General features: G+C 45.3%; 1 protein-coding gene and 2 long non-coding RNA genes across 7 annotated transcripts in view; 1 reads left to right on the top strand and 2 right to left on the bottom strand.

Annotated features, from left to right (window-relative positions):
• Positions 1-3,654: 3,654 nt before the first annotated feature.
• On the bottom strand, positions 3,655-5,388 carry LOC133467358 (uncharacterized). The gene is made up of 3 exons (XR_009785206.1): positions 5,102-5,388; positions 4,683-4,884; positions 3,655-4,614 (listed from the first exon to the last, which is right to left on the bottom strand). It is a non-coding gene; the product is annotated as an uncharacterized LOC133467358 (long non-coding RNA).
• Positions 5,389-16,525: 11,137 nt separating this feature from the next.
• gabra3 (gamma-aminobutyric acid type A receptor subunit alpha3) overlaps positions 16,526-25,688 on the top strand; it is a 56,616-nt gene continuing 47,453 nt past the window's right edge. Inside the window, exon 1 of one of the 5 annotated variants that reach the window (XM_061751312.1) lies at positions 16,526-16,924. Coding sequence is in view for 1 of the 5 variants with exons in the window: in XM_061751310.1 (XP_061607294.1) it covers positions 21,237-21,329 (93 nt within the window). In the remaining 4 variants the exon portion in view is untranslated. Of the gene's footprint in view, positions 16,925-21,221; positions 21,330-25,688 lie in introns of those variants that run through there. The other 4 variants (XM_061751314.1, XM_061751308.1, XM_061751309.1 and 1 more) reach the window with 4 other exon arrangements.
• LOC133466984 (uncharacterized) overlaps positions 20,335-25,688 on the bottom strand; it is a 35,059-nt gene continuing 29,705 nt past the window's right edge. Inside the window, exons 2-3 of the long non-coding RNA XR_009785101.1 lie at positions 23,093-23,197; positions 20,335-21,732 (exon numbers count right to left, since the gene is read on the bottom strand). This is a non-coding gene — a long non-coding RNA (uncharacterized LOC133466984). The remainder of the gene's footprint in view (positions 21,733-23,092; positions 23,198-25,688) is intronic.

A 25,688-nucleotide genomic window follows, 5' to 3' on the forward strand; every position in this document is an offset into this window, starting at 1 on the left:
TAGTGTTCACAGACTTCTGTCACGTTCCTGCGCCTTGCTCATGTAGGCAATGACGGTGAGACCCGCAAGAGCTCGATTGGGAGGAATGACGCCGAGGCCCAAGGAGTTCGGTGAGACCACGGAGGACAACTTCTAGATGGCTTTGAGGAAATGATGCGCTCCGTGGACTCGGAGAAGGAGGTCGGCCACGTCCCTCGAGAAGTCCTGTTGCTCCGGGGGGACGAGGTGCATGACCCCCTGACTGACACAGGCTGTCAGGTCCCTGTACGACCGGTGTCAGAGTTTTCCTCTGCATTGCTGGCAGTAAGACAGCTTTGTGTTTCCAGTGAGGGTTGAAGTCCGTCAAGGCTGCCCTTTGTCACCGATTCTGTTCATCACACCAAGGTGCAGAGAAAGTGTTGAGGGGGGGGCCCCGGTTTCGGAGGTGGTTATGGATGGATGGATGGATGGAACCTTTGACATCCTCACGTCGGTCTGGGTTTTATTTTGGTAAACCCCATTAGAGCCACAATGTCACTCACACTGTCAGTTGATGAGTGCAGGGCAGCCATCTTCCTGCAGATTCATCATGTTTATAAGGCTTTTCTGATCATAATAATAATACAAATTCAAATATTTGTCATTGTATACGTTCTTTCATATTATTGTATACCCCATCATTGACATTTTTCTGTTTTGACTCCATCAGCAGTTCCACTTTTTATGCTAATTGCACATATGCAGATATACACATTTTGTTAGAAGTTCGATTATTTTTGGGGCAAAATAGGAAAACTGCTGACAAGACCTCCTGTGCTTCTGCTGTAAATGATCTTGTACAATACAAAAGCGAATGACAAATCTACCTCCTGATGGAGCGCTCGTCAAACTGCATCTCATTGCCGGTATTGATTACGGCGCATTTTTGGGGCGGGGTGGGGCTCCTGCGATGACCTCAGAGAGTCCTGCTGACTGTCGCTCACTTCAAGTCACGGCAACAGTAGAATTCAAGTGTTAAGGAGCAGGTTGCAATAATTGTGTTCAGACATAGTGGTCATCGCCAAAGGCTAATTATTTGATGGGATTACCACTACGTCTGTAGTGTTGTTTTTGTTTTTGCAGTTGGTGGAGGTATCATTTTGATCGCAATGTGATTTTGGGTCAATTAGTTAGCTAGTAGGAGTATGCACTTTACGGTATTCAGGGGTGGCGCATTTAGAGATGAAGGAACCATTCAAGTTTGTTGAGGGCCTGGATAAAAGGTTCGGAAAGAAAATGGAACAGCCCTGACCGCCCATTTAGTTCTTTGTCCCTATTTTTAGCACAAGCCCCAATGACACTCTGCGGAGGTGGTGCATAAGTGCAAAGTGGTGCAAAGAAAAGCCCATTTCAATTTTGTTGTGGACCCTGATAAAAAGGTTCGCATACAGCAATTTCTTTTCATTTTCCTTCATCCGCTGGGATTGGTGACTTGTCCGCATCCGAAATACAAAATGCTATCGCACATCCGTTACTGTATGTCATCCTCCAGGAACCCACAGACACAATCACATATTTGTTTTCTTTCACTTTTCTTCAAACTTCCGCAACGGGCGGAGGCCTGCGCTGCACCGGGTGCCGATCTCCACGATCAACAAAACATTATCATTATCCCAAACTAAAATAGCACTCGAGAGATCATGATTATCTCCATCTCCTGCATATGCCGGATGTTTCCATTAGCTGTACCTTGATGGATTCAAAATCAAATTGAAATGATGTCTGAAATATTTGCAATAGTTTTTGTTTTTGTTTTTGTAACCGTCACCCCTTTAAGATTTCCTTTTGTCATTCTTCAACTCCTTGTGTTCATCGAAACGGGCCCAGATTTCACACCGAGTAAATGTGTGCGGAAGTTCAGAGCTGGCCATTATTTTGTTCAGAATGCACATACTGTTTGTGAGATTTTTGTATTTTGGTGGCGTGCTGTCAGGCTTGTCTACTGTCAAATATTTGCCTTGGCTCAATAAATGTTGTGAAACACCGCTCGAGACAGAGTCATTAGAGTCCGTGCTGGTGGTGCGCCGCTTGAAGTATTGCAGCTCGGACAATGTCTGCCTGCATTTCTATTTGTGTTTGGCATGCGTGGAAGTGTGACAGGTGACGTTTGCACCTGGCCCCGCTGGGTCCAGCTGCTTCCTTCCCGCCAGGTGACGGAGGGAGGGGTCGCCGCCAACAGTGAAAGGCATATTTTCCGGGCAATCTGCAGGCTCACGGGTGAGCGCTTAGTTCCTCGGGGCTACTGGCATATGCCCACGCATGTGAACTCACACAAATGGCAACACACAATTAACTCCATTATCTCCCCTGACATTGTTTTTGTTTTTCCTGGGGACAAGCATATTTGTTCTTCCTTTTCAGGGTGATATAATGGCTGTTTATTAAAACCATGAGGCTGAGCATCATGGTATATTTCCGTCTTGCGCTCATGTTTCATCGGTGTGCCCGCTCAGCCCCCACCCCCCGTGTTGTTACCATTATAGCGCCTGTGACTCTCTTCTTCTTCACGCCTCCGTGTGGAGTTTTCTTGCTCCTAAAGCTTCAAAAGCCTCCATTGTGAGTTTGTAGCGTCACATGGCGACAGGAGCGTTAGGAACTCCCGCAAGTAGAATGGAAAGCATGCTCAGTTTCCCAACTAGGCAGCTTGAAAATAGTTTCACGATGAGATGACTAATGGCTGCATGGGGAATCTGGGAGGAATTCGAGTGGATGCCGGTTTGTTTGCGCTGCTTAATTTGACGTAGCACAGATGCAAGGATTATATTGGAGTTCAGGTTTTGCAGCTAAAGAATAATAAGTTCGCATTTATAAGCGAACTCATGAGAGGCTTAAATTATATCGAATCCTCCAATCGCATAGCATGCAAGCAGTACAGCGTGGGTGTCAAAAGAGGGGGCCCATGTTGCAGAGATTGTGAAGCTACATTTCCCGGCAGGATCCCGAACAGGAAGGGGGGAAGAGAAAAAATAGGGAAAAGCCCCCTGAACTAAACAAAGTCGACTCTCTCCTCATGAAAGTGGGCCTCGTAGCGGCGGCACACCGCATGGCAGGCAAAGGGAGACGGAATGACTCTACAACAGCACGCCCATTGGTTAAGAGAGAAACACACAGCTCAGTCCACTCATTGGCGGATGTGGGGGGTGGGATGCATAATGATGAGTGGCTTGAATACGAAGATACTGGGGTAAGTGTGCGGCAGACGCAAAAGTCCACTAAAGAGCATCCGCAGGGTCAATGTTGTCAAATAGGACCGTCACAAATGTCAGAACATATATATCTATATCTATATCTCTGCGATTGGCTGGCGACCGGTTCAGGGCGTACCCCGCCTCCTGCCCGATGACAGCTGGGATAGGCTCCGGCACGCCCGCGACCCGCGTGAGGAGAAGCGGCACAGAAAATGGATGGATATGAAATCCTTAAAGGTATACGAGGAGCATCAAAAAGAGGGGCGCTTGACAATGAAGCCTAGCAATATAGTTGCCATGGAGATGAGCAAGAATCCCAAGCCTCGTCATTTCTCTGACTCCTCCCGTGAACACTGAGACAAAAATAGACATGAGCGGAGAACAAAGAGCTATTAAAAAAAAAAAAAAAAGACAAGAATGAAGAAAAAAAGGTTGTTACTTTTAAGTGCTTATTTTTGATTTATTTGTATTTCATTTCAGCTTTTTCTTGAAAATTGTGTACAATCTAACAATGCTCACTTTTGTGAGGTTTGAATTTTCCAATGTTTATTTTTGTAGCTGTAGTTTGAAGCGGTGTCGAACTTAACGAGCAATACGATACGAAAAGCACACAGCTGAGTCGCTTCAATCGTTCCCATCAGTTCAGAGTCATGACAAATGCATAAAAAAAATGTACCAAAAAAAACAAAATGCAGTCTCACCCGACATGCTGATTGCTAAATACAGTATAGGAATGTGTGCAGATGGCTTACAGCCGTGTTTTGCTCGTAGAACTTGGCTGTAACAAGTTTGCCTCTTACCAACCAAAAATGTAAAAAAATAATAATAATAGGATTCATCTGGACACATTTATACTCAAGAAGAGATCTTGGATCTCAGTGAGACAATTTCACGTGATCTTTGAGCTCAGAAAATGGTGGTCACAATTTGCAACCGTCACCGTTGGTGACCTCAATGTATTTTCCTTACGGTCAATCAGAATCAGGACACGGTGTATTGAAAATCATTTTTGCACTCAACTCAACTAAACCAACCCAAAGAGTTCTGAGCTTTCACTGTGTCATGTTCAGTCACTGCTGCACGGTACTACTACAAAAGCTGAGTCATGAGGCAATAAATCATCATCATCATAATCATCATAATCTAAAGAAGAAGGGTCTTGTACACCGAGCTTTTGAGTTCAAGAAACACATCCCTGACAAATTGCCTATCGTTATTTTGCAAATGTCAACTAATTAGAATAGATGAGCAATCTGATGAGACCAGTAAGGATGGTCTCCAACAAAGAGGACAACTCCAGCAAGTAAGGCTAGGCCATCTTTCATTTCCAAAGTACCGAGCATCATTCGTCTCTCCAACGCAACTGCCTTCCTCCTCTTGAAGTAGATTTACGGCCAGCATCAGCGACCTGCAGAGATGATGATGAAGATCTGGATCCCGGAGCTCCCTCCCTCCCTCACTCACTCACTCACTCACTTTTACCCCAACTGAGTGGAGCAGGCGTTCATTGATCAAACCTGCCTTTGCAGCACCATCTGGTGACCACCGCTGAGATTCAGGAAGTCTCCGTGCGGATGATCGAGGCAGGAGAATCAACTCACTCCGCGGTTTACACCTTCGTGCAGTACCAGTGAAAGCCTCTGGATGGAGTCATGTGTCCTTCCTCGCTGATGATGCTCTGAGGACAACACACACACACACACACATATATTTTTCGTTCCCAATCTAATAGATGCGATTTGACTTGCAGATCAATTAGGGCCGCTGTGAAATTCTGCGAACAGCCATTCTTTTGAAGAAAGAAGGTTTCCAAGAAAACTGTTGAGCCGCAGTCTCCTTTGGACGTACAACTCGGATCATCCGATGCATTTTGATAAAGACGGGCCTACTCTCACCGAAGACAGCATGACATACACCCGCCTCTTCCTTGATGAAATCTCGGCCTTTGCAAAAGTCATGTACTCACGAGCACAACACACCGCAATCTATCACAGTTTGCAGGTTTTTGTGGCAAAAAAGTCAAGGACCCAAACGCAGGGAAGCAGGGAGGACAGGCAGGAGTCTCGAAAAGGTATACGAGCTCAAGCCAAGTCCAGAAAAGCAAGGTTCAAAGAAACGCAGAGAATAACTCGCCACAAAGGGCCGAGTTATGCGACTAAATGAACAGAACTAAGACAGCAACGGCGATGAACAGACACAAAGTGGAAGAAACCTGCCGGGAACTAAATACAAGCTAACTGACGAGGCAGCGAGGCGCACCTGGGCACGACGCAAGCGGCTGGAGGGAGCTGATTGGCAGACGCGAGGAGCAGCGCTGACGAGCGCAGCTGCAAATCAAAACCTAACGAGCGAGGCGAAACAACTCAATACAAGCAAAACAAAAACATCGATTGACGATGAAGTGACTTTGGACATAACCTTTCGAAGCTTCACAGCTTTTTGCTTTTTTGACCAGAATCAGAATCAGAATCAGATTCAGAATCATCTCGATTTGCCAAGTATGTCCCAAAAACACACGAGGAATTTGTCTCCGGTAGTCGGAGCCGCTCGAGTACGACAACCGACGGCGGTCCATTGACAGAGAATACTGAGCAATAAAGGGTTGCTAGTTATCTGGTAATGCCGGTATTTGTACTTTTTGGTTTTGTTTTTTTTGTTTTTTTGGGACAATTGTGACAAAAGATGCAGAGTCCTCTGGCACTTAGAGCAGTTTGAATGACAAATATCGCAAGAGTCCGGTGCAACGACCGTTGTGCAAAGGGCGCCGAGACTTCACGGAGCGGATGCATAATCTCCTTTTATGTGTATTTTCAGCGCGGTAAAATTAGCAATACTTGGTCTCGACTTGCCAAAGAGACCCAAAATAGAAACGTTTCTTGTCGCGTGTTTCATTTGCACTTCTTTGCCTGTCTTAGAATTGCTTTACGGCATGCTAAATTAAGAACATAATAAACACTGGCAACAGAGTGACACTGAGGACTATTTTGCAAATTATTCACAAAAGAGTCCTTAGCGCTAATTATTATTGGTAAGGACAACAGTACCTCCTCAAATAGTTCAGTATGGTACTCCAAAGCAAATAGTGAAATGGGTACTAGAATGCAACTACTGGAACCACCTCAGTGTGACGCAATAGTGTTAACACTCCTGCAAAATGCAAGCTTGCGCTAAACATGTAAATGATGAATACCTCTCCGAGAGTGAAAATTGAGCCCTTTCTCATGGAAATGAAGACTTGATTTTCAATTTCGCTCGTATGTTTGTCAAATGTAGTCCGGCGTGTAAGAAGCGACTTAGCATACAGTACCTTCGTTGTTACTCGCTGGATTCATGCGTGTCATGAAAGCGTGCAGGCACAAGTGTTTTCATTCCAGTATCATTTCTGTGGGATGCACTTATTAAGTTGTTTACTGGAGATGACACAGACCATCAAATGTGTCTTTCGTGGTTACCACGGTCCGGCCGCATTTTCAAGCTTCTCTCATTTAAAAAGCACAATCGGCAGTGTTGTTTGTGTACCGTGGCGTGCAGCATCTCTTTGACCCGATGATGAATGGAATAATTGTGGACGAGCTCTACGAAATAGCGCAACTGCAAGAATTCGTCCCGCCGCACAACACAGCAGCCCTGCACTGAAAGGAAACGCTTCTTAGCTTGTCATCGCCCAAGGACTTGAATGCCTCTCATTTCATCAGGACCCAAATGCCCATTCCCATTTGTCAAATTCGTGATGACGATGAGTCACTCGGGAGCGGAGGCCCTCCGCATTCGCTCTCCTTACCAATGAGAGCATGTCAATTCAAGTCTGCGCACAAACCCGTCGCCCTCGCTTCAAGTCCCTTGTCGGTAGCCAGACGCGTTATTTGTGGCACTCGGCAGCGTTTATATTTGATCCCGTTCAACAGCGTATGGCACTCCAATCAACTAAAGAAAGCAGAATGTGATTTACATTTGCTGTCATTTCCCCTCCCCTGTATCGCACGTTTTGGACTCCGTGCAGATATTGCGATCTTCCTTTGGCGGCATTTCCTTTGGTTCACATTCAGGAGTTTCCATCTTGGAGGACTTGGAAGTACCCTGAGGTCCCAACCTCGCAGAATTGAAGCTGCGGGCTGAAATATAAAGGATTCAAAGGCTTTGAATATACAGACTGAAATAATAACATTAAAAAAGAGAGAGAAAACAGAGAAGAGCTCAACTTTTGGAGTTTGTTGAAAAGTGTAATTGCAGAAGTCGATTGGGAGTTAACGGGATCTTCATTAACAAAAGGAGATGAAAGCAAGGATACAAACTGCTCGGAAAGGGATAATGAAATGGGGCGAGAAAGGCAGAGGCACCTTCTTCACATGATCATTAAAAGGGAAAGAGATCGCTACGGGTGTCCTCGTGGGTTAGCTCGCCGAAGCTCAGTGCGGAAATCCCGCTTCTGTTAGACCTGCCGTTTCGGATAGCAAATCAAATCCTGAGTGATGGTCTTCCCCATTCATTTGGTTAACTGACAATACACATCCGCGCCGGGGGCTTTCGTCTCCTTTTTCCTCTTTGATTTTGAGTGTGGTCCGAAATGCAGTCCCTCAATCGGTTCCTGATTTCCCATCGATCGCTGATATGTTATTTTGCTCCCCATTAACTATGCTGTACTTTGTAATCAATGAAGATTTCCTTGAAAAGCTCATATTTCATTCAGCGAGGTCTGCAAAGTGTTGACTTTTTTCTCTTGATGAGTGCACAATTTGTGCGGCACGGTGGCCGACTGGTTAGAGCGTTAGCCTCACAGTTCTGAGGTGCGGGGTTCAATCCCCGTCCCCGCCTGTGTGGAGTTTGCATGTTCTCCCCCTGCCTGCGTGGGTTTTCTCCGGGCACTCCGGTTTCCTCCCACATCCCAAAAACATGCATGAATTGAAGACTCTAAATTGCCCGTAGGCATGACTGTGAGTGCGAATGGTTGTTAGTTTCTATGTGCCCTGCGATTGGCTGGCAACCAGTTCAGGGTGTACCCCGCCTCCTGCCCGATGACAGCTGGGATAGGCTCCAGCACGCCCGCGACCCTAGTGAGGAGAAGCGGCTCAGAAAATGGATGGATGGATGGAGTGCACAATTTGTAAGCTAGCGCACGGTGACAAGCTTTCAGAATTTCTATTCGACGCGCTACTCTGGCAAGGGTAGCACATCTGGAATTGAAACTCACTTCTTCTTGTAAAGTCCTCCCGAAGAAAGCAAGCCACATTTATGTCGAGAGCAAATAAGAGTCACCATCTATTATGGGCACTTGTGCCAGACTAAAAATATTTGAACTTGGGTCCAGTCTAACAGAAGTGGAGGCTGAACTCGCCCGCGGGAAGAAAGTCATTCTTTGTGTAACTTCATGTGGACGTCACGCAGCCGACTCGGACACTTTTACTCATCTTGCGTTCTGGCAGGCTGTGCAAAGTGCACCCAGACACCGAAATATCATGTCCTCGTAAAATCCCATTTGAACTAATCGAAAGCAACGAATGACGGGAGGCGGTAGGTTGCTTCCATCAAACTCAAAGTGAAATCGTTGCTCGGAACTTTGCACACTCGCCACAATTTGATGAGGGCACAAACGCTGTTACTTTATCTTCAGGTTTATGGATTCCCGTTCGGCGACGTGACACGATACGATTCTGCTGATACAAATGGCGTCCAAAAGGTTGTTAAGTGCATGTCCAAAATGTTGATTATGGTGATTTGGGGTCAAATTCAATCTCACATTTCATTCGATAAGCAAACACTTTTGATGGAATTAGGTAGGAGATAACGCCACTTTGAAACTTGGGGACGACGACGTCACTCAATGTAGTGTTGAATATGTCAGTTAGGACATTTGGAGCTCCTCAGCACACCCCTGCAGAATGTTGTCCATCCAGGCCGGGAGCCAGACAAACAGCCCGGTCGCCCGTTTTGGGGGTCTTCGGTGATTCAGAGCTTCTCGAGAAGTCATTGTCACACATGACACATAAGAGCGTAAGACCAACAATCGACTGGATGACGAGCTCCACGAGGACGCTTCCCCATTCTGGGACACCTTTAGGCCATAGAGTGCTCGCTTGCAGTCCTTTCCGAGGAATACCGCTCGTTAGTATCGAACGTCTTCCAGCTCGGTGTCTGCCTTTGTCACCTTGACATCACAGATCCAATTGAGACCAGAGCGGCTTGCTCTCCACATTCTGGGCCCGGAGCCAAGAGGCAATTATTTTGTCCAATCCCAAATGTGATTTCAAATAGTCTCCTGCAGGGCCACGGTGTAGTCACCTCCTTTTCGCAATTCGGAATATGGAGGACAGAAGATCTATTTCTATTAGACGCCAGGCCATGTGGACAGTATCGGCTGCGAAAGCATTACGACGTTTCCTGAGCGAGCATATATTTATTGTTCAAGGTGTGTTTTGTTGGATGCGATACGTGTTCATAATCTCCATGCTGTGAAATACGGGAAAAAGATCGTTTTTCATTTCACCAAATTCAATGGAGCTTTCAGATATTTAAAAAAATACCCTGAACACCTCCGTTTTAGTAGTTCATTATTACGATAGCCCCATTTTTCGTTCACCGCTATACCGCTGGAGAACGTCGGATAATAATGATGCAAGACTTACTTTAGCAGTGGAAAGGCCCCCGACCTTTTCACTGATTTTCTGTTTAGCTTCAAATGTACTCCAAGATTTCCTAACTCCTTCAAGGCCGGTCGTGAATACGTTTCAATTGTTTCTAATGCTGTTTCTAATATGTTCTGTGAGGCAATGAGATGTAATCGAGACGCATGTATTATGTAGTGCGCTCGAGTACTTTGTGCGTTATCAAGTTCTGTTGAAGTTACAATTCCGAGGAAAAACGTGCACCGACGCTATTTATTGAGACCACCGGCCGGGGCTTTCCCGGAAGCCTCGCTGTTTATTACTTTGAGCGCACGCTGCACATTTGTCCGACAATTCTTTGCTTATTTGGACAAGGTGGCGGGAATGTAAGCCTTAATTATTTGTGCTGGAGCTGTACTAACTTGTGACAGGCGGGCTTTAAATCACACATGCTCCTCAATTCCGATGATTTGCTCGGACAGCACGGACACTTCCGAGTCACCGCGAAGGACTTTGGGTCACATCGGTCCATTGATCACGCGTTCAACCCAAGAGCTGACAAGATCATTGCTCTCAAGCGTTTTTTATTATCACGCTGTACATCCTCTGCTGATCATAAAACATCACGAGTCCTCGAGTCACCTTATTTCATCCACCGTGCCTGTTCATTTCATATTCCATTGATGAGGCGAGCGATAATTTGTATTGATTCCACCTCCACTTTTGATTGGTGTTCATCTTAACGGACGGCATGATTGTGATTGAAGTAAATAAATGGGCCGACATTTGTGAAAGCACAAGCTGCCGCCGTGTCATAAACGACCACCAGCAGCTTTCCCCCTAGAGATTCATGTTCAGACTTTGTGTCCCAGATCCAAAGTTTTTCTCTCTCTTCTACCACAGGCAAACGCATGTTCTGGTTTTTTTTTTTTTTGTCTTGATCTGCTTCTGAAGATACTACCTTTGGCTGTTCACGTCGTTCAAGCTGTCAACGACCGCGCTCGGCCTTGGAGCGCAGCGTTTCCTGCATTTTGCATCCAGACGGCTGATCTAAAGCGTTCGACGGCTTCCCGTGGCACCGCGAGCCCTCCGGAGAAAACACAAAGCTGAACGTGGGCGCTCGTTTGTTTCCTTTGGCAAGAGAGCTGGTGGCTTTCCCTGCGCTTGCGTTTCCCCGTGGGTGCACCGAGGCTGACCTAACTTGTGCCTACTCCATCATTCTTATTTCCTTTGCACCTAAATGCCATAATGATGAATGGTCGTCTCTCATCACGCATCTATTATTCATATCTGTTGGCTTACTTTGAATGACGACTTCAATGTACTGCGGCGAACGGTTTATTCTGCTACTGCCGACGTCATTTCGAGAGAGGTACAGCAAAGGGACTTGGAGGAGTTTTCTCTTTACAGTGTTCCATTCTTGTCCTCGTCAATTTTTGAATTCATCACACAAGTCGAGCAAATGCTGAAAAGATCCTTCTCCGGCCACATTTACATGAGAAGAGTACTATAATACAGTACGCATTCCATTACCGTTGGACTGGCATGCACGTCAACTTCTTTTCATCCCATCTATCTATCTATCTATCTATCTATCTATCTATCTATCTATCTATCTATCTATCTATCTATCTATCTATCTATCTATCTATCTATCTATCTATCTATCTATCTATCTATCTATCCATCCATTATCTATGGCGCAACTTCTGCTCTGGGTCGCATGGAGCTGGAGTCATCCCAGATGACTTGGGAGTACGAATTAACATACTCGCAATGGTTTCAATGATGAAAACCTTCCAAATCTGTATCCATCGAGTTGAAATCAAGTGCTGCGATTGGCTTGGCCTGGCGACCAGTTCAGGGTGTACCCCGCCTCTCGCCCGTCGTCAGCACCCGCGACCCGCTTGAGGATAAGCGCTTGGGAAAACGCATGGATGGATGAAATCAAGTTGTGGAAGGAAATTGCGGCTAAGAACCAGATCGGCAAAACAAGCGTGTTCCGTGGCATCAAGTTATCGCACGAAACATGTAAAAGTAGTGATAACGGGCTCTTTCATGATCTTAATGAGTGTTGCAGGGAGAAAGAAACCCCCACGAGGGTTTATTTTATGGGGAGTTTTCCATCCCCCACACACATAAATGCTGAGAAATGCTGTTTGTTCCTTCTTCTTCCAATCCACAAAGAAAGCGCTGCCACTTGAAAGACTCCACAGACGAGCGGGTGGGCGCGGGGTATGTATCGAAAAGCCGCAACCTCCATCTGAGGATGAACATCTCGGAACCGGATCCTATGTGACATGGATTGGCTCCGTGAAAAAGCTGCTATGAGAAAGAATAATCGAAATGAGACGTGTGAGAGCGGCATTCACAGTCAGCAAGAAGACTTTGTGTACTTTGCGTGTTCCTACGATGCCGGCCGGTGTGGAGTCTCGCCATCACATTCTCTAATGGAGTCTGTACAGGTCTCTAAATTGCATCAAGTTGTGAATGGGAGTTTTATTTTCCCACTTTCCCATTCATTCACGTGTTCATAAATCTAGAGCATCAACATCTAGCGCCCGTTCATTTGAAATCTTTTATTGAAAGAACAAAGCCCAATAGCTCGCGGGTACGGAAGAATACAAATCATTTCTTTTTCATTTTCAGTTTCAGTTTCGTATATGTTTCTACACTACAGTTGGATACAATGGATGGAATTCGATAAGCAAAATAGTAATGCAGCGCTTCAATGTTATCACGATCTTTTTATGAACGCTGCCAATAGTATCATAGCGCCACTGTTGCCAGTTTGCCTTAACAGAATGATAGCGTTGCTTCATGTAGTGAATACAACATTCCAAGTGCATTATTGATAATGCCCTTAATATTCTCTTTACAAACTGCAGAAATCTCCAGAGAACGCATTGGAGGATCAAATCAAATGCAAACTTTTGTTTGGCATTTCACAGTCAAATAGCGCTTCCGGGACACACAATACCCATCTATTGCACATTTTCATCAGGGGAGACGCGGAGAGGCTCTTTAGCTTGAAAATGTTGCTGGCCTTCATTTCAGCCGTCTAAGGGAAGACCGATTATACAGAGGGTGACACGAACAGGATGAATGAGCCGTGCTTACCGAGGTGACGAGATAGAAAAGTGACGAGTCCTTGCAGTAAGCCAGTGGCCGTGACCATCTGAGCGTGGGTCCGTTATCAGAAGACGTAGACAACGATTCAGGCTCGAGACTATTTCGGGCCGGTGCCGTCCGTCTCTCTCTCTCTCGAGATTCCTCATTAGTGTAGCATAAAATCGTGTGGTCAGCATGGTCATGTCCCGCATCATCATCACCTCTAAACTTTATGTTCTGTTTAACTATGATTGGTTTTCTCGTATGTAGCATTCACTCTCTCAGGACAAACCGAAACATCTGCAAATTGCCAGGCAGATTAATGAATCGTAACTTGGCAACAAGCATCAATATTTTTCGGAAGCAATTCAAATCAAGCTACACAAAGTTTGTGTAGCAGTACCTAAAACAGTTGGTTCATGAAAGGATTCCATTCAGTACATTCTATATGTAAGGTATTTTCATATTTAAAAGTGTTCTTTGTCCTCGTGAATGACATTCGCAAGTCTCAGAAAAACTCCATGTTCCAGGATTTACAGCCAGCCTCAGAATTCAATAAATCACGCACGCTTCTTTGTTGTTTTGCGCATCATGTCCCGGTTACCCTCGGTGGGTGTGTCATGGGAGAAGTGTGGATGGGAGAATACACGTAGCGCAAAGAGTACAAAGTACTGGAGGTCGAAACAAACCCCAAACTAAAACCGCTACAGTCCCTTCATTTTACATCATGCTCCATGCATCATATGCTATGATTTATGTTTTGAGTTATGTTGAGTTATATTTTTCTTCATGTTGCACCAGGATGTCTTGGGTATGAATACAAATCCGTACAGTGCATTGCATTACTTTAGCACTTCGGTGTTTTCACTTACTCTACTATTCCTAAAACATCAGCTCCAATTGTTGCGATTTAGATGTTGCACCTGCCTGTGCTGCAACTTCTCAACAAATCGGCAGCCCTCATGTGTACACAGGCCAGATTTTGATAAACATTCACTCTTGCACGTCTTGTCCACAAGCAGGGAGTAATTAGCAATAGCAGCCGAGACTTGCACGTACTTCGGTGTCAGTTTTGCCTGAGCTTACACTATAATTGTTAGCTGGAGGACATGATTACGTCGGCTTAAGGAATTAATGAAAGGAAGCTAACTGTAGGGCGCTTGCTAACTGTTGAAAAGCATGAAAATGGAACATTACGCTTGATTCACTTTACCATTGCTGCCACATGAAATGGATGTAAAATAGTATTGCTTTCAGTCATGCACAGGTGCTTGGAGAGGCTCACACTTAAAAACAGAAAAGGAAAATGATGAATCATATGTTGTGTTTGTTGAGCAGGTGCCATTGGTGTTGGCACCCAAAGGGAATCTTTTTTTGGTTTTTCAAAGCAAACCTAAAATCTCGCTGGCATGACCAGTCAACACAGCTCACGCCACTTGTGAACCGGCGCTCGTAGCTAAATGATTACAACCACTAATTACTTCCACAGTCTCAACGGGTTCTACTGAAATGGAAGCCCCAAACTGAGACCCACAAAGGGAAGAAAGGGAAACTCCATGGAAACTTCATTAGATTAGGCAGAGGTGGCAAAAGTCGGCTACTCAAACCTCAGTAGTTCAGTAAAGATACATGATGAAAGTAGAAGTACTGATTGATATTTTCCCAATGTTAAGCAATGTTATTTTCATTTGATTGACTTGTCCTCCTTTTGATTAGAAGAGAACGTTACGCGGTTGTGCTCAAAGGTCCGATTATCCATCGCAGTACCTGGAAGATGAGTAGAAAATGTGAAGGCAGCATTTCCGAAAAGCACAATTATTCGACAAAACGTAACAAAACAAAAACAAAAATGAGATGGTTCCTGCTCAATATTTCACATATTCTGCCAGGAGATATGTGTTACTTGACAATTAAAAAAAATTCAAAAAAAAGGGGCAAAATGTTTTTGCATTGCGTTGAAAGAATCCAATTTGACTGAGGTATGGATTACCAGCAGATGTAGACACGACGACTCGGCTGCTTAAATATGTATCAATACATATAAATAGACACTACTGTACATGATCTTAGCGACCTTTGTGGCAACATTGGGGATGAGGATGTACCAAGATGCAAATGGAAGCGATTTGCTGGACTGGACCTTGAAAAACGCACGGTGTGGTGCACTTGCAGAATGGAGAACGAACGGCATCGCCTTGTCGCCTTGTTGCCGTGATGACTTGAACATTTATTGCAGCTGTCCAATGAAGAGCAGATAGCAGTTCATTATTCCAGACTTTGTGTACACTATTGTGGTAAGGCTGCATTCAAGTTTCAACCATGTGTGTGTTCTGCTGACAAGACATGTCCCAATCTATCAATTTGACACCGTACTCGACGTTACTGGCGTTTAACTAAAGTCAACTTTAGCTCATCTGAGCTGTGATATGTTAAACACATCCCTGAAGGTCAGGCAGCAAAAATGGCTCCTTTATAAGTCATGAATTGAAGCCAAAGCACTTTTCCCTAAAGAGGCAACCTCTGCCTTCAATTTAAAGTCGTCTGGGGATCATTCCCTCCAAATATAGTTGGCAGTTAAGCGTGCAACCTTATCGTTCAAGTCAAAACCCAAACGAGCATCCATCCAGGAATCAAGGTCCCCCGCGCGGTCGTGCTTCTGCCGGAGGCGAGGGGTGAAGCTCCTTCCCAGCAGACCCTCACGATACGTTTGGGCACGGCGGGTCGGACCGGCGGTGCCAACACAACGCCAGGCGGCGATCGGTTGACAGCTCCGCCCTTCTCTTCACTCGAGTGTCCAAAACAAGAGGCCGCAAAGTCCACCGTCGAACTGCGGCCTCGGGTGTCCTGGTGCCGAGTGCGCATGTGGACAGCCTTATGTTTGAACACGGTGTTCGTTATGGGCAATCCGAGCACAGAATTCCAATAACAAAGCACCACGCGGGTTCAAATCGTTTCTGCCACTGCCCGAGTCCGCCAGCAGAACGAGGGAGTCCCCGCCACGATCGCTCCAAGGACGTCAAAAAGGGGGGGGGGGGACTCCTGCACCAAACAGCAGTAATAGGAAATGTGAACTATTTGAAATGCATTTCTGTGTGTGAATGAATGTAACCTTGACCCTACTAATCTATCATTTGGAGGTCACAGATTCATATCAGCTCGTGTGCGCAAACTCGTCTCCTAATGTTCGCGACGAGAAGAACAGAGAAATGACACCCTGCGCCCGTCATCCAATCTGGAATGAAGGAGAATCTCATTTTTCTTTGTTTCCCCTCCACAGCTCGTCTGCCTGATTAGACCAAAACATTCCCCAAGGTCACACAGAGGGAGGAATCGTCTCCCATTTTCTCAAATGAGGTTGCTAAATCACTGTCAAGTCGGCATCGCTTGTCACCGGAAACTGGACCTTGGACACCTGCCTCCGAACCGGGAGGAACAAGTGGGTCCATCCTCTGCGGGCTTTTTTTTTTTTTCTTTCTTTCTTCCCCCACCAAGGCACAAGAAGCAGCAAAGAGAAAAAAGAAAAAAAAGGTGTGTGTGTGTGTGTGTGTGTGTTGGATGGTTCATATGTTGGATACTTGTAACGTTCAGTTGATGGGTGGGTGGTCCTTTCCACTTGTCGAGCACATCGCAGGCAAGTCGGCAAGCATGCGATGCGCGTCCACGTGGCCAGTGGCGCGCGTGACACATGAGCGGCTTCAGGGTTTGCCCCTCCTGAAGAGCACCAATCTCAGATGGCGACATGTTGGGGGCGGGAAGGATAGTTTGAGAAGGGCAGAGCTTTTTTTGCGAGGGGAACACAATCTCGCTGTTATTTGAACGCTGGCAGCAAGCAAAAAAAAAAAAAGGAAAACAAGGAAAAGAAATCCCGAAAGGCAGCAGAGAGACATCAGCCGGACCCCGCGTCGGAACCTCGTTAACTGCAAAGACTGGAGGGGGGTGGGGGGGGGGGGGGGGAGAGAGAGAGAAAAAAAGAAGAAACAGCAGGAAGACGAGCTTTGTTTCCAAGAGGTGAGAGTGTTTTTGTCTTTTGAATTGCTTTTGATTGTGTTTTGCACGGGGTGATGCGTTCAAGGTAGTTCGGCTCGTGGCGCGACTGCAGCAGTGTGGCGGTTGAACAGGTCTCGTGCGTGCATGCGGCCGTGTTGTCGATCGCCTTCTCATTTGCAGCTCGAGCCCCTCGATGCGACACTGACGCGCGTTGCGACATACGTCCTGCATGGGCAATTCAAAACAACGTGACGACGTTTGCGCAAAGAAACGCACACGCGGCTCTGACCGTGCGCGTTTGCAAGGCTGGAGCGGCCGCAACCAGTGACGAGACTGTTGAGCAGACGCTAACTTAACCTTGGAACCAAAGCTCCAGCAAATACCCCCCCCCCCCTCTCCTTACAGCCTACTTTTCAGTCAACACCGCTGGTGACAACATGAACCCTGTAATGCGTGTCGACTTACTGTATCGGATGTAAAACCCGAAGGGTAAAAAGGTAAAGGTAGCGAAACATGAATGGAACAATGTGTGCTCTGCATTCATGGCATCTTTGAGGGTCGGTGGGCAGCCAGCGTGCAGCTCCCGGGAATCCGATCGAGAGCTCGCTTTCCAGATAACCGGCTGGAAATTGGATTTTGTTTTCGACCGTACATGGAGGAACCCGAGAGGGGCGCGGGAGAGCAACTCCACACAGAAAGGCCTCAAACTGAGATTTGAACCGCAGACCTTCTTCGCTGGCATCTGACCTTTTGTGACATCACAGGGACACGACGTCCGTTACTCTTTAGAATGCAATGCACCAGCAACACATTGGGCGACTCGAACATCCGTTTGAGGTGGTCGCAACTCCCGTCGTCAACCAGTCAGGAAATGAAATGAGCTATTCAATGTATCCATACATCCGTTGGCTATAGCGTTTGTCTTCATTAAGGGTCCCAGGTAAGCCGGAGCCTATCCCGGCTGACCTTGAGCGAGAGGCGGGGTCACCCTGGATTTGAATTCTTGTAACATAGTCCAAGCATTGCAATTCATTCACGGACATTCTGAAAAAGTTGGGCATCATTGTGCTTTTACGCAAAGCTCAATTTTAGAAAGGTTTTTAAAACCTCTTAACTCACCTCACACTGCACAAGCAGTCTCAGCTCACGTTTGACTTACACGCGATGTTCAAACTTGCTACTTTGCCAGTGAAGCGCTGCAAGTGGCGGCGATGTGCAAACAGGTCACCCATTGTCCAACAAATTAAGCAGAAGCTATTTCCTCATCTTCGTCGTTTTTTGGGCCATTTGCTCCTTGTTCCCCTCTGGACTTTGAACAACAAACCACATCCAATAGGACTTAACACATTCACTGCCATTGACGACTTGAGAAGTCAAATATCCATGTTAACCGGGAAGGCTGGCTGGCAGTGAATGAGTTAAAGGAGATTATGTTGTTTTGTTTGTTTGTTTGTTTTTTACCAATTAAAACAGCGCTATGTCATGCATTGTCGAAATACCTCGAGGCTCAAGAATAACAGCACACGTTTCACGCTCTAATCATATCCCACCAGCTGGGAACGAGCTGGTCTCACCTTCTCCAGTCATCTACTGCGGGGTGTGCCAATGACGAGGGGCGGAGCTCTTTTGAACCCTGAATCTGAATTTGACTTTCAATGAAAAGTAACATGGCTGCCCACAAAGAGACAAAAGCCATCTATTGTATTTGTACTCATGGAAGAGGCATTTCACTGGCAAATTGGATACGAAATAATCAAACGCAGTCATCGGTGGCACGATGGAACGTACGATTAGCACATCAGCCGCTTTTGCGAGTTGTCCTTGTACGACCTCGCTTTCCTCCCACATTCCAAAATCCTGCACACATGGTTAACTCGAAATCGTCCATAGGTGTGAATCGTTTTTTTGTTTTTTTTTAAATCGAAAAGTGCCACCTGGCACAGGGCGTGCAGTACCTCTTACTAAAAGCTCCCGCACGACCCTGCACAGGATAAGCAGTAGAAAATCAATGAATGAATGAATAGCACATTACAGACACATGATCAGAGATTGGAAGCGGATGAAAAGAAAATGTACTTTATTGTGACTTTGTGAATTTAACACTTGATGGATGGGCAGACGGTCCCGAGAGCCAATTGCGGTATTTGTGTACATACAAGCAATTCCAAAGTCCGTTTTCTCGACTTCCCCTTGAAAATCAAGTGAGATGACCAGCTCTGAAAGCGGTGAAGATATTTGTAGGAGCGGGTTTAGGGTTAGGGCTTGTACTGCTTTTGTGCCCTTGATACTTAACGGGAGCCTCCCGTGGAAGAAGGATTCGCTCATCATCATGATTTGACCTGGAGGCACGTGCGTTGTCCGTAGCCGTGCCCGTATGCGGAATTGGTGTAACAACACACAAAATGGAATCACAATCGGACAATCACTTCAACAAAGAGAAACAATGGAGGTCATTCAGCATTTCATGTTCTTTATTCATGACATAATCATATTGATGGCACGAAGACATGCTTTGTTCACTAATGCTTCCCTTTTCCATCACATAAGTGACGATTCTGTCGCGCGGCGCCGTAAGCGGGGGCCGCCGATCGCAATTCTAAGGACCCAACTAGTCGTGCAGCGCATTTTCGGACAAAAAGAACACAAAAGTTCATTTCCTCTTTCCGGCCGAAAGACTTTTGCCACTGAAATAAAACGGCCGAAACAGGATGTTACCAAAAAAGGTTGATTACAATAAATACATTCAAATAACTAATATTGCAGCCATCATTTATTCACAATTACAGAGTAACGATTATGTTGTGTAATTGAACAGGATGCAGAATCATTGTTATTCTCTTACATAAATACACTGCCATAACTGTCCTGCGGTAATGTTGTAATGTTGCCAAAACTTTACTATGAACTATGAAAAATGACTAATAATTGGCATAGTAATTTCTCGGTGCGTCACTACACTGAACTGTACTATGCAGCCCATACAATACATGGAATAATGTACGCTATGTACCCGATGTGCTGTGCACACTCTATTCTATGAGTCATGAGACATGATTGTGAGGGAGCTTCCGCCTGGCTTTGCACGCTTGCGCTAAACGACAGAACCAATGTTCTTCTTCTTGTTTTTTTTTTGTGGAAATTTAGTCCGTGCTCTTAATGTGGACTCAATAAACGTCGGCCGCCTTTCAGAAAAGATGACGCTAACAAAGCACTCGGCTGCTGGATTCAAGTGGCGCAAATGTTTCTTCACGTTCTCCAAAGCAGGGGGCCCGATGTGAAGTGCAGACATTTCACATCAGGAAGTGTATTCATGTTGAGTATGCTTTGTGCGTATTCACACGTGTGTGCGCTGGTTTTATGTCTTTCTAAATCGAGACGATAAGACGTCGCCCCCCCCCACCCCCCCTCGAGAAGCATCTTTCATTCCTGCAAGAGTTCCTCTGGCCCGCAGTCACATATTCCGCTCTAATTTGATGTAGTGCACACTCATATGTTCTAACCCCCCAGCCATCCTCCTCAAGTTTGCACACTTCAGGACTCGCGAAGCGATGACTGCCTGGGCTCAAGAGTGCGACTGCAAGGAAATGACTTTTCTCAGCCGCTTTCTTCAGCTGTTGAGACATACGGAGCCGCCCTCTGTCTTCTCGCTGGAAATGTCTGCGGTGGCGGAAATCTAGCAAGCGGATTTATTGTCCAGCGTGCAGCCAATGTGTCAAAGGCAGCAGATTTGTTTAGGAGGAAGGGGATATTTGCCGTGAGACTTACAGATGGATGTGCTTCGTTTGGGGTGATCGAGTGGATCGGCTCCATCGGACAAATCGCAATAGAGGATGCGTTCGCAATTGCGTTGGGTTCTGCGGATGGACTCCGATACAACGTGGAGGGAAAAACAGCGGCTTTGCTGACAGGATTAACTCTGCTATATTGTTCCTTGAGGCACAGTCAGCAATGATGCTGCAAAATGCAGAGCGTCTCCGATGATTACAAGATAAATGTCTCCCAGAGAGTTGAGGAAAAGCGTCATCTTTGCTCAACTGTCCCAAGAAGTGAACGTTTACAGCGTGTTTTCCAAAAGGCTCAGTATGCTAATTAACAGTCAAAGAGCCCTCCTCCGACAAGCGGCTACTTTCTGAGACGTAAGCCCGGGTGCCCAGCTCCGCGACTAATGCAAAACTCCTGTCTGATGATGAGGAGGGTGATGCTAGCTGACAGGAGAGAATCACAAGAGCCCTCCAAGTGGATCGAACCCTCCACCGTGATCATGTCAGTCACGACCAAGAGGCTTTGAGCGGGTGTTTGCAGCGTGGCTCCACCAGGCCAGAGATGACAACAAATGCTACAAAGTCAAACAACCAGCCTTGCTGCCAATAAGAATAATGGCGAGTCCATCATCCGGCGTGATCAAAAATCCTTTGTGGCGAGCGAGGTATTTCATGTCAGACTTGTTGAAACTTAAGTTTGCTGTTGTTTTTTTGGTCTGGTTTGGTAAACTATATTCAAAACAATAATAATTCAAAGCTAAAAGTAATCATCATGTACTTCTGTCTTCAAGGTACCAACTCTTTGGTCGGCTGTCAGCAACCGCCACATCCGTAGTTGGCGGCACGGAAAAATGGATTTCGAGTATTTGGGCGAACGCGCGTCTCGGCAATTTAGCCAATAAAAGTACTCACCAAAATTCCACGAAACATCTTCAACAAGAGCATAATGAGCAGAGAAAATCAATGACTATTGATTGATGAGCCACTGTTGGAGTCTTTTCTGGAGTTGCTCAGTCGTCACTCCGTTGGAATTTGCGATGCGATTCGTTCCAAAGTGTATTTTACTGGCTTTGGGAAAGAGTACAACAAAATGAGAATGCAAATCGTACTCGGTCAAATCAATTCACGCGGAACAAAAGCACTCTCGGGATATAATGTCAATCGGATGTCGCTGCAGATGTGCTTTTGTCCGTCATAATCACTGGCACCCGTTTTGAAGTGCAAAGCAACAGGAGGAGGGACGAGGCGGGGGGGGGAATCAAAAATCCAAAATCCAAAATCAAATCCATCCATGCACTTCCCTTCCAAAGTATTGGAACGGTGAGGCCAATTATTTCATTTTTGCTGTGGAATGAAAACATTTGAGGTTTACATCCAAAGATGAGACAAAAGATCAACATTTCAGCTTTCATTTTCTGCGTCCGGTACCCAATGGAGAAGATATCGGCTCTAGTTTGGACCAACCTTTTTCATGTGAGCAAAACCTGTCACATTGATTATTTGTGTTTTAAAAGATTGGTTTCAATCAATTGAATGCGATCGTTTTCTGTAGGTTTTCTTCAATGCATGTACTGCAGAAATGAAAGATGTCAGACTTCAAGTCTATCTTTTCCAATACTTTTGCCTCCATAAAATACAAATAATGCTAAGTTATGTATCAGATCTCAATGTAACTAAAAGCTGAGATGTTGCTCTCTCGTCTCATATTCATTCACCTTGTGAATGTTTTCAGTCTACAGCAAAAATGAAGCGATTTTGTTTTCCCTTTTCCAAAACGTTTTGATAAGAAGAGGCTGCAGATAATATAATGCAGCCTTGCCCTTATTTTGATAGTCTTCCTTGGACCTTTAAGGTTACAAGTTCAGGCTAAAGCCTCAAGCTGCATATCTAGCGCAGAGGCAAAAGATCCTCAGGTCCCGCAAAGAGGCTTGAAAGGTTATGGATGGAATATGAATGGTGTTCTTCGCCTGAAGAACTCCCATTCGCTTGCTATATTGGAACTGGGAGGGGAGTCATCCAATTCAAACTTTCAATATATACAAAGCCGGGATGGAAGTTGGACTTTCTATTTGCAAATCGATGTATCCCGATTTCAGTAAGATGTAGTAGTCTGATGATGTGATAATACAGTGGTGCTGCCCAAAGAAAATACAACACTCTATCGATAGACTACAATCATTGCATCTGCCTTTATTGGCTATAAGGGAGACCAAAATTAAACCGGTAATATATCGCTGTATTACATTTTCATAAAGCAAAACCAGCAAATGATCAACCCTTCTTTAGAAGACTACCAACAATCAAATTATCTCTTTGAAAACCAAACCCCAAAATATCTGTATGCTGTATCTATAGATATATATATATACAGTACATCTATACAGTAGATGCTTAATTGTTCCCCTCGTGGCACACACTTGTTACTAACCTTGGTCGTGCGGCGCTCACAGCTTTGCCAGGTCGAAATCACGCAAGAACACATTGCAGCGGACTGCCTGTTGCCCTCCAAAACCGTCGTCATGCTGGAAAGCTCCTGCAGCAGATAGAGGAGGGGGGGCGGGGGGGGGGGGATATTACTTGGTTAGGAAATCCACTCAAAACAGCTCGTTACTTCCAAAATGGAATATAAACATTAAACAAACAAACAAACCAAAAAAAGAGTCAAAACATTCATGTTTGGCTTCTTTGCTTTCCTCTATAACGATGCGTCTTGCCAAAACATCCATTCCCAAGAAGATGCATTTTTTCAGAGCGGATTGTGGAATGCCGATGTTAAATGTGCCAAATGTTCACTGCGGATGCCAAACAATTTATTTGGACGTTGCCATTGACTTGGATGTGATGAAGTTGGAAGATTGAAGGAACAACCAAAAATGGAAACAAGACAAGCCACACCTGTTTTGGCAACTTTACAATTTACACGTTGAGCAAATAAAATAGCAACCTGAGTGGAGAGCAGAAGAACAACACACAACAGTCTGGTGACACACTACTGAGAGATGGCGTTCCACGCTTCAAACAGGAGTCAGCGCATGGTCTTCGATTAACGCCGCTCCACGGCGGTTGTCGTCTTGCTGAATGGAGTTCGGCCCCACCGATGGAGATGTGAAAATGCCTTCAATGCTGACCGGCCTTGTTTTAGCAGGATGGAGATCGTTACACTTCCTTTGTCAGCACCTGGGGATACCGGAAGCTCAAAACAAGAATGAAAAGGGTGTTTGCTCGTGGCTGAAGATTGACACATTGAACGCCGATGCACCGCTCATTCCACAAATGAACCAAATGTGAAAATTGTCTTCGAAAATTGATGCAAATGCAAAGCCGGCGCATTGATCATTCATCGAAATGACTGGATAATGTTTAGAATGTGATCATTTTGAAGGGGGAAAAAAAAAAAGAATTCCTATGAATTAGGAGGCTTATACAATGTCTTCACTCAATTCTGGTCTACATCAAACATTAGGGGCCCGATTTATAATAATAGCACATTTGATTTGTAACCGCCTTTGGGACTCTCAATAAAAGAACAGGAAAAAAGAGAATGAAAGGTTTTCATCAACTAACAGCCCAAATTGCGTGTTCACTCCCTCAAACAGATTGCGCGCATTGTTGGGTGTACAAGTTTGAAGTGATGCTGTGATGATGTGTTAGTGGAAGAGCCCAACAAACATATTACTAAGTCACAGAAAAGAAAGAATTACGGGGAAGCCAGCAACGGCAGAAAAGCCATGTGTTATTTCATTTCAGGCACAGGCGTTGCAATAGTCTTGGGCTCGCGGCCGAATGTCTTCATCAAGAAAATAACGCAACCTCGTGTGCGCGCGTGTGTGTGTGTGTCTGTCGTCTGCTGTGTGCGATGAATCTTACCATGCGATGTTGCTGAGTCAGCATCTGCTCCCGTCGTATTAGAAAACGCCCCTCAGAGGTCACGTCGTTCACTGATTTTTATCACTTCAATCAAATAGGTGTACCCTTTGATTTAAAGCAAGGTCGATTGTGTCGTTAAAATAATGCACAGACCTATTAGGACTTTAGCACTTAATCCTGTCAGGCAGTAAACTGTAGGTGCCTAGTTATTGGTATTATTTGTTCCAAGATTGATTTTCTTATGCAAATGACTGCAATGTTTTGCATGTCATTTAAAGCGCATGATGGTTTCAATACAAGAATAATCCCCCCGCCCCCTTTTTCCAGGGTGATTTTCCAACTAAAACCGTATTATTATTTGTAATCATAGCCTGCCAGATAACTGTAGGCATTTTAATTGTGCAGCATTTGGCCACAGTCCCACTGACACTCAATTGCAGTCGCTATAAGAGATTTATTTTACATCACTGTTGCATTGGCATGCTGGAATGTGGCACGAGGCGGATGGGCCTCAATGACAAAAAACAAAAAAACAAAAAAACGGTGTGCTAGTGTCGAAAGGTACAATTTGAAAAAGTAGCGTAGATTTTGGACTGGTGCGTCCCAACATTTGCCAGGCAAATATGCACACGAGCAGCATCGGGTGGGAGATCTGGACACTGTACATTTCTGCCAATGCCGTGCGACAGGAGGTGCAATAAACCCGTGTATCTAATCATGGCTTCCTGTGACTAGATCAGCTTTGTGTTCAATTAAAGAGGCCCGCCCAGGTAGGCTAGAAAATGGAGACAGGATCATCATTATTTTAGTATTCGTACGTTCTGTGACGTTTTTGTGTGAGATTGAGATTCACATGAGAAATGGGTGCCTTGGCTCAAGATAAAGGTTGAGGAAACGCTGGTAACAACACAAAAAAACAACAACACAACATCCTCTTAGTCTGTTGGAAGCTTGTTTCTACAATCGGAACAGGCCCAGCGCGCTCAGATGGAGTTTATATCAGTCAGCATTCCCCTGACTGACGATAGCAACATGCTTGGAATTTCTTCCAAGAAAATTCGTTGTGGTCTGGTGCTTTATTTGAATAGAAAGTAGTTGAATGATTTGAAGACTATGTCCTCCCTCAGTGGCGCCAGCAAATAATGGCGCCGAGCAAC

The sequence above is a fragment of the Phyllopteryx taeniolatus genome, chromosome 17, assembly GCF_024500385.1.
Source record: "Phyllopteryx taeniolatus isolate TA_2022b chromosome 17, UOR_Ptae_1.2, whole genome shotgun sequence".
NCBI lineage: Eukaryota > Metazoa > Chordata > Actinopteri > Syngnathiformes > Syngnathidae > Phyllopteryx > Phyllopteryx taeniolatus.